The sequence below is a fragment of the Erythranthe guttata genome, chromosome 7, assembly GCF_056151865.1.
Source record: "Erythranthe guttata isolate IM_541 chromosome 7, IM_541, whole genome shotgun sequence".
Taxonomy (NCBI): Eukaryota; Viridiplantae; Streptophyta; class Magnoliopsida; order Lamiales; family Phrymaceae; genus Erythranthe; species Erythranthe guttata.
The window spans coordinates 4837929-4847713 of NC_142539.1; the positions used below are offsets into that span (position 1 = coordinate 4837929).

At 35.5% G+C, this 9785-nt stretch overlaps 1 protein-coding gene and 1 long non-coding RNA gene across 2 annotated transcripts; one reads left to right on the top strand and one right to left on the bottom strand.

The window, feature by feature from the left end:
- Nucleotides 1–1913: 1913 nt before the first annotated feature.
- Nucleotides 1914–9278, top strand: LOC105964669 (caffeic acid 3-O-methyltransferase 1). The gene is made up of 4 exons (XM_012989170.2): nt 1914–2359; nt 7011–7321; nt 8610–8674; nt 8830–9278. Exons 1-4 carry the CDS (start codon nt 1962–1964, stop codon nt 9124–9126), a joined length of 1071 nt encoding a protein of 356 aa, XP_012844624.2. The 5' UTR covers nt 1914–1961; the 3' UTR covers nt 9127–9278.
- LOC148769034 (uncharacterized) lies at nt 5605–6517 on the bottom strand. The gene is made up of 2 exons (XR_016032155.1): nt 6060–6517; nt 5605–6026 (listed from the first exon to the last, which is right to left on the bottom strand). It is a non-coding gene; the product is annotated as an uncharacterized LOC148769034 (long non-coding RNA).
- Nucleotides 9279–9785: the final 507 nt, after the last annotated feature.

Below are 9785 nucleotides of genomic sequence, written 5' to 3' on the forward strand. Positions count from 1 at the left end.
AATAATTAGGGTTAAAATTGAGGTCAAAATTGAAATTAGGGTTAAAATTGGTTAATTGATGAAATTGGGCTAAATTGGGGTGTAAATCATGAAATTGGAGTTAAATTGGGTTTCAATGAATTGGGGGTAATTTTGGTATATATAAAGGGATTTTCCTTATTTGCAAATAAGTTTGAATGGGGTGGATTTATTTGAAAGATAAAAAAGTTGGATGTCCCTATTTTAATTAAGTGCCCTTGTCATGGACTGTTTTGTGATTACCCCTATATAAATAATACCTTTCACGCAACGGAGTGCAATATGAATTTTACTCTATTTTAAACCAAATCAATTCACTACCCTCGAGATTGAGATTCCAACTTGTGCACACAGTATTTGCAGTACTGACTACATGCTAGATCTCAATGCATATACATGTGTGTATATAAAATTAATTATTTATATTATCAATATCTTAAATGATTTTTTTTTTTAATGAACACGCCACGGGCATGTATGCATTATTTAATATTCTCTATGTCCCACATTATATTTAATATTTGGGATATCTTTTCCTAAATTATTTATTATTTTAGGATTCAGTAAAGCAGTGATTCATTTTTATCAATTTCACTCTTTGTTATTCTTAATTACTTAATTAAAAAATAAATAATGATAAGATTATTTTAGTGTTTACTATTTTATTTATTGTATAATATATGCATATTTATTGAGTATCTTAATATACGCACAACTAGCCAGAGCGACATATAATATGGGACGAAGGGAGTTCCTAATATAGCTACAAGTATTGGTGAAAGTCAGATGGATCAAATCGGAATTTGGAAAATTTCCAAAAAAAATCAGAATTACAAAATCAGTGCCAAATCCAATTTCAAAATTCTTAAAATATAAAAATTTATTCCACGTTGAAAAGACTCGGCAATTTTGGAAATCAAATAAGTTTAAAAATTTCAAAACATAGCAGAATTTTTTTGAAAATTTGCAATGTTTGGAACCATTTCTATTTTGTTTTCATTGTTTCCCCAAAACAAAATGAGATTAATTACACTTTTCAAATTATTTTCTCAAAACAATTTCAAAAGTTTATCTCTCCTTGAGACATGATGTGACTGCTACAGTAAAATGATTTGACTGCTAGAGTAAAAAATGTCTTCACTAAAAAACAAATAAACATCACTTCATCTTTGAATTTTTTTCTTCAAAAATACATTTTTCTAACACCTTTAAACATGATTTGACTGCTACAGTGTATTTTGTCTCCTTCCAAAATACAAACAAACATTACTTTCATTCTCAAATTATTTTCCCAAAACATATTTCCTCAAAATGAAATCAAAATAAGATTCAAAACGCTTAATTTTAAAAGATAAGAATATTCACGTCGATAAGAGTAAAACTAATAACTACTAAATTTAGTTCAAAAAAATAAATAAAAATAAACCACATCATATATCAATAAAACTTTTAACAACAATTCAATATGTCAGAATCATAAAACAAAATTTAAATCAAATTACTCTTCCAGAAAAGAAAAAAAAAATTTATTTATATTATAGTATTATAAATTATATATAGGTTTATTTTCCGGAAGAAAATCGGAAATTTACGGAATTAGTTTTATAAATTAAATCAGAAATTCCAATTTTCTTTTATACAATTCCATTAATTCCAATCTAAAAAATCAAAAATCGAAATTTCGGAAGTCAGAATGAAAAATATTATTACAAAATCAGAACTTTTCGAATCAAAACCTACGGAAATTGGAGCTTCCGTTTCAACTTGGACTGACAATTGTCAACTCTGTAATCACCTAATCTAACCATATACATATATAACTAATATATATATATATATATATATATATATATATATATATATATATATATATATATATATATCGTCATCGCTAGCTGAAACAGTGAAAATATAATAGAATCAATCTTGCAATTACCTCCGCTATGGATTGTCGGTCAGAGGAAGATGCCTTTGTATTCGCCACCCAACTGGCCATGGCGGCGGTGTTCCCAGCAGCACTCAAAACCGCCGTGGAGCTCGACCTTTTCGAGCTCATCAAGAAATCCGGCTCCGGCGCCGCCGTCTCCGCTCGGGAACTCGCCGCCCAGCTTCCCGCCTCCGCCAATCCCCACGCACACGTCATGCTCGACAGGATCCTCCGCCTCCTCACCAGTTACTCTGTCCTAAATTCCAGCCCCAGAAATCTCCCCGGCGGCGGCGGCGGCGTTGACTTGGTGTATTCATTAGCTCCGGTGTGCAAGTACTTGACAAAGAATGAAGATGGAGTTTCTGTATCTCCCTTTTTGATGCTTATTCAAGATCAAGTCCTCCAGAAGAGCTGGTAATTTACATTTCCTTGATCATTTACATTCTCTTTTATTTTTAATTACACTGATATATTGTGGGAAATTACTCAACAAAAAAAAAAAAAAAGAAAAAAAGAAGAAAAAGTTACTCCAGAAAAAGATATACTGTGAGAAAAAAAATACAGTTTTCGTCCCTCGAGTTTGCAGCAATTTCACATTTGGTCCTCATATTCACAAAAAAATACATTTGGTTCCTCATGTTTCAAAAGTTCAACACTTTTAGTCATTTTCTTCAATTTTCCATTAGCACTAATAGAATCAAGCGTGTGCGTTGCATTGACTTAACTGACGGACTAACGATAAATTGAATAGAATCAAGCGTGTGCGTTGCATTGACTTAACTGACGGACTAACGATAAATTGAATAGAATCAAGTGTGTGTGTTGCATTGACTTAACTGACTGACTAACGATAAATTGACGGAAATGACCAAAAATATTAAATTATTAAAACATGAGGGACCAAATGTGTTTTTTTTAACTACGAGGGACCAAATGTGAGATATGTGCAAACTTGAGGGACGAAAACAATATTTTAATACTCGAATCCGTTACAAAAGTTAAAACTCACCATTCAGCGCTACTATTTCATTAAATTAGTAAAACATCTGCTCCAGTATTGATTTGACAGGGGACGAGTAAGAAAGAAAAAAAAATATTTTATTCTTTCAAACCAGGGAAAATTACAGTTTATGTCCCTAAACTTTACCACTAAAACGATTTATGTGCTCAAACATTTCAATCCACGAAATATGTCCTCAAACTTGCCACTTTTGATCACTTTATGTTCTGCCGTTAACGTCGGCAGTTAACTTCGACGGAAATAGCACGCGTGGCTCACGTGACGTCTATGTGGCCGTTAAATGTGACGTGGAATAAGATATTGAATATTAAATGTTGACGTGGCACAAGAATATACTAATTTTCTCTAACTCAATCTCCCAAAAGATTTTAGAGGAAACTTTAATTACTCTCCCAACTCCGTCTCTAGAACGTTGGGGTCGTGTGATTCTTCGCCTGCTGATGTTTGTGCCCGTTGTGGTCTCGATGAAGCGAGCACAAGGATGGTAAAGATGGCACAAATTCTACCCAACTCAGCAGTTTCAAACCTGTCCAGAAGGTGTTCGACAAAATGTCTGAACCAGTTCCGGAAAAAAAAAACATGCAGCACCTGTCAAAGCTGCATATAATTCTTTCTTCGCCAAGAATAGAGTGCCCAAGAACGGATTCCAACTTCCTGACTTCCCCAACAAAGTGGAAGAAGACATGATATTTCAGCCCGAAGATGAAAGTGAAATCGAGGAAACATTCGACATTTGTTTATTGGGCTATTTTGCTGGTAAAACACCACGAAAAATGGCCATGGATTCACAGACGATTCTGCTATTTTCGAATTTCACCTCAATTGAAGGATTCGAAATGGGGTTTTAGGGATTGGATTTACGGGTTCATTGGGGATATGGAGAATTAGGGATTTTAGAATAGAAATAGGGGAGGAGAATGACGTGTCGCTCTACATCACGTTTCGTCGACCAAGTAGGCACTGGGTGTTTTACAACTCGACATTTAACGGCCACATAGACGTCACGTGAGCCACGCGTGCTTTTTCCGTCGAAGTTAGCTGCCGACGTTAACGGCAGAACATAAAGTGATCAAAAGTGTCAAGTTTGAGGATATATTTCGTGGATTGAAATGTTTGAGGACATAAATCCTTGGGGTCTTAAGATATAAGTCCCTGGTGCCAAACCTTATTAGAACTAAATAACAAGTCTAACTAAAACTTGCTTCACATCCATAATAAATTTTATTCCAAAAATGCCCTCCATACACAAAAAATAAAATCTGCACTAAGTAATATTTTAAACTGCATTTATAAAAAAAATCTGCTATATACATTTTAATTTTTGCATCTAATAATTTTGATATTTTTATGTTTAACACGGATTTTTGTTCTTCATTTTACTTTTTTTCTTCAGTATTATAAAAATCTTTTTCCCCCTTTTATTCTACATATTATTGAAAATTATGATTGTTTTTTTTTTCTGCTATAGTCACCAACAGACACCCAAGGAACTTGTAGTAATCGTAGTCACCCATAGGAACCCATAGTAATCGTAGACACACATAGGAACCCGTAGTAATCCTAATTGTCCATAGTCATTCGTACTCACAATTTACAAACCCTAACTTTGCCTTTGAACCCTAGCCGCCATCCATCTGTAGGCACAGTAGTCATTCGTAGTCACACTCGTAAAAAAAAACGAAATCGTAAAAAAAATGAAACCCTAGATCTACAACCACAACGATAGATCTACCACCACAGCAGCGTCGCCGCCATAGCCATCGTCTTACCTTTTTTCCCATAACCACTCCCCAAAGTAATCGGATCCACCACCACCCTAACAGCCTCCATACCGACCGACTCCATAGCCGTCTCGGCAGTCCGTCATCCACGATAGCCGCCTTCATACCCATCGTCACCATAGTCGCTGCTAGGTCCACCAACCATCATAGCAGTTTTCATATCCAAGCCCCACAACCAGAGAACCGCCTCAACCAGTCCAGCAATACCCGCCATAGCCACCATACCCGCCGTTGCCACCATACCCGCCTCCATAAACAACCTACCATACCCTCCACCGCCACCTATCACTCAAATCTGAAAAAAGAAAAAAAAAATAGAGAAAAGGGGAAGATAGAGAAAAACAACCCATCGGCTACCATACCCACGGCCATAGCAATCAAATCTGCCAGAAAAAAAGAAAAAAAAATACAGAGAGAGAGAGAGAGGATACGGTTGAAACAAAGAGAAAGAGAAAAGGGGTGGGGTGGGGTGGGGTGGGCGGCAGAGAAAAAAGGAATGAAAAATAAATGTGATTTTTTATTAGTTATATATTAAGGGTATTTTTTGGTTAAATAAAAATTAAAGGATGTGGTTCAAATTTTACTTACGACTAAGGATTTAGTTAAAATATTTTATTTGAGGTTGTCCCCCATATCTAATTAATTTTGATTTAAGGGGTGTCTAACATATTACCCCTAAATCCTTTTAGTGGTAAAGTTTAGGGACATAAACTGTAATTTTCCCTTCAAACCACATGTTAAATTTATGGGTTAACTGCAAAAAATCCCCTAAACTTTGGACGTTTTTGCGCTTTACCCCCTGAACGGAAAAAAGTTGCACGAGCATACCTGAACTTGTTAAATTGTTGCACCGGCGATTAAAAAATCCATTTATAGCAAAATTTATGCCTGAATTGCACACGTGCAACTCACACATGAAAATGAAAGGGCAATTTCGTAGTTTCACAAAATTTTCAGATAAAAGAAAAGAAAAAAGAAAAAAGAAAAAAGGAAAAAGGAAAAAGAAAAAAGGAAAAAGAAAAAAAAAAGGCCACCCTCACCCATCTTCTTCGTCTCCCTCCTGCTGCAAAACAGGGTATGGAAGATTTTCACACCACCAACACTTCTCTCTCCACCGCCGCACCACCACCTGAAATTATGATATCAAATTACTGCTCCGTCTTCTTCCTCTCTCCGGCGCCGCATCACCACCACCACATCTGCTCCGCCGCCGCACCACCACCAAATCTGCCACCAACATCGCCACCTATTCTAACGCCTAAGCCTCCACCGACTCCACCTTCAATTCCTCCACTGTCATCTCCAACTCCACCACCAATTCCTCCACCAACACCTCGTCCAAATTTCCAATTTCTCCGCCTATACCCAACAACCCCTCGCGACGCCGCCGCGGCCAATTTCTTTTCTAACACAACCACCACCACCAAATTTGCCGCCGGGCAGATTTAAGAGTACAAATCCCCTCACATCAAATTAGTGAATTTGGAAAGAATCACCGCCGGATTATGTGAGGCTAGGCATCACCGCCAATCGACGGCGATAAGGATGAGAGGTTTATGTCCTCTACTTCCGGTGGGCCGTGAAGCACAGGCGCCGGAGGGCTGCGAAGCAGAGTTAGCAAGAGGGTCACGAAGCAGGCAACCGGCGAATTACAGGCGGCGGGCGGCGGACGGTGGTGGGCTGAGGAAGGATTTTTTCATATTTCTTTGTCTTTTTCTTCTTCTGTTGGTATAATATGATACAGGAGGGGATTTTTTAATATTTTTTTTCTTTTTCTTTTTTTTTTCTTTTTTTAAATTTATTATATTTATTAAAAAAAGAAGAAAATAGGTGTATGAGGAAAAGACCAATTTATCCCGGATCAAATCATGTGCTTCTCACGTGTTGTAGATTCCGGTCTCTTTTTGCTAAAAATGGACAATTTCTACTCCGGTGCTACAAATTAGTAAGTTCAGGTATGCCCGTGCAACTTTTTTCCGTTCAGGGGGTAAAACGCAAAAACGTCCAAAGTCTAGGGGATTTTTTGCAGTTAACCCTAAATTTATTAAATAAAAAGTTTTATAGCCAAATCACATGCAATACCAGAATTTAACAGATTGTATACAAGATCTAATCAAACATATCGAATATCTTACTAACTAAACGATTAATTAGTCAGTAGAGAATTAGTCCGTTTATTTAATCTAAACTTATTCGACGTATGTATTTACATATAATTTCTGTAAATAAATTCATCTGATTTAAATCTTGGATATAATGTTAGGGACAACCTTAAAGATGCGGTACTTGATGGGGGTGTACCCTTCGCCAAGGCATATGGAATGAATGTGTTCGAGTACGGTGACACAGATCCAAGGTTCAACAAGGTTTTCGACCAAGCAATGTCTAATTATTCGACCATTGTCGTGAAGAAAATACTCGAGATATATGATGGTTTTGAGGGCATCGAATCTGTTGTAGATGTTGGCGGTGGAACCGGAGCAATACTTAACATGATTATTTCCAAGTATCCTTCGATTAAGGGCATCAATTTCGACTTACCGCATGTTATTCAACATGCCCCGTCTTATCCAGGTAATTATTTGTCTTCAATCTCGACGTGATGGAAATAATATATATAGTATATACATCTTCTACGAGTGAATTTGTAAAAAAAAAATTACCGAGTTGGGGAGTTCTAAATGAGTTCGTTTTTCGTTGACTTCTTGATCTAATGGGAATTTATGGTGATAAAAATGACGGAGAAGCTTTTTGAGAATTAGAATAATTACGGGATGCCGAATGCCAAAAAAGAAAACAAAAACAAAATCAACTTCTATTTTAGTCTCGTATGGGATCTGATTGGTAAATTGTGGTGCATATTATAAGCTCCTTAAGCAAAAAAAAATATTAAGGATTTAATTTATCTTTTTATATGATCGAATATTATCATATTTTGTGAAGAAATTAATAAATTAAATCACATCCGTAAGGATATGACCTTGTATGATTCATATATTTCTGGAGTTTGACTTTTTCATGAAAGATCTATTATTTAAGCTTTAAAAAAGGGGCAATTTTATTAAAAACTCCTGGACACTAGTAACCTTTTAGTTTAGGACAGTCATATTTTTTAATTTTGCCAAAAGTCCCTCGAGCAGTTTATAAGTTAGGGAATTTAAACTGAAAATAATGGATGATCTAGCGGTTGGAGCAAGTGGTTATGTGTCAATTGACCCAGGTTCAAGTCCCCTTGCCAATGATCGCTAGGTCGAGTTTGTCACACATGATTGGCCTAGTGTGATTTATGTCTCTTGTATGGTTTCCAAACTATTATACGAGAGTGCAGGTTTACCCAGTGTACCTATATGCTTGGTTGTGGGTTCCTTCATTAAAAAAAAAAAAAAAAAAAAAAAAAAAAAATTAAACTGAAAACATGTTAGACTGAAAATACTCTACAGTCCACCAACTTATCCGTCCTCAAAACCACACTGACACCCAAAACTGTCATTTCTTCCATTTTTCCGTCTATCCCTATCTATCCCTGCTCGCCAACCGCCTTATTTCTGCCAACCGGTCTAGACTGTCTAGTTTTAGTATAAACTTTCTTAAGTTGTTTATTTTATGTCTAAAATGCAAATTTAAAATATCGATGCGGACTGTTAGCTATACAAAATATATTTTCCCTAAAACAAATCTCATATGATTAAGATTTTACAAGATTTTAAGTAGAGTTAGACAAACATCTGCAAAATAGGTTGAAATACTTGGACGCTAACGTAACATTAATTACGATGTTGATTTCATTTTTGACTTCGTCTTTTTAATTTATTTTCTGCAAATTTTAGAAATATTTGGTAACGATTGATATATGATTTAACAGGAGTGGAGCATATCGGTGGAGACATGTTTGTTAGTGTGCCTAAAGGAGATGCCATTTTCATGAAGGTAAGCTTCATTTCGAAAACAAAAACATTAATTACATTTTTTTTCCTTTACTTGATTTATATATGTACGATGATCATATATATAGAACAAATTAATGCCGTTACTATATCTAACGACATCGTAAATTTTATTTGTTGCTCTATTGGACGACGCAGTGGATCGTTCATGATTGGAGCGATGAACAATGTCTTAAATTGTTGAAGAATTGCCATAATTCACTTCAAGAAAATGGGAAAGTGATATTGGCTGAGCTTATAATGCCAGAGGAACCAGATAAGAGTGTGGCCACAAAGACTGTTCTCCACTCTGATGTGCTTATGTTGACCCACAATCCTGGAGGTAGAGAGAGGACAGAAAAGGAATTTCACACCTTGGCTAAGGCGGCTGGATTTCGAGAATTTCGAAAAGTTTGCAGCCCTCACAATATTTGGATTATGGAACTTGTTAAGTAAATCCAAACACTTGTATGATGACTTTTTCATTTGTTTCCATTGTTATACTTGTTGCACTTTTTTATACAATTCTACCATTGAATGTATATGTACGATTGTGTGTTAAATACCTTGTATTTGCATATGAGAAAATTACATTTTTCATCCTTCAAGTTTGCACCAATTTCACATTCGGCCTCCCATTTTCATAAAAAACACATTCGGTCCTCATGTTTCAATAATTAAAAAAATTGTTCATTTCCATCATTTTACCGTTAACCCGCAGTAAAGGTCACACGCTTGATTTCGTTAGTAATAACGAAAAATTGATGAAAATGACTAAAAGTGTTGAATTTTTGAAACATGAGGGACCAAATGTGTTTTTTTGTGAACATGAGGGACCAAATATAAAATCGATGCAAACTTGAGGGATGAATATTGTGCTTTCCCATCTTCATATTCAATTGGAAATTGTTTTTAAAATGATTTTTTAAGTTAAAAACGAGTTCCAATTATTTCATGTTCCAATATTATTCGGAATTCAAAAGCCATTTCGATTTTGGATTCCTCGGAATTGGCGAAATTTCAAAATTGCATTCATTTATATTCTTTTTTTTTCTTTTTTTTTTAATTCGGAATTTTCTAGCAAAGGCAAGAAAATCCAAAAGTGAGTTTAACAA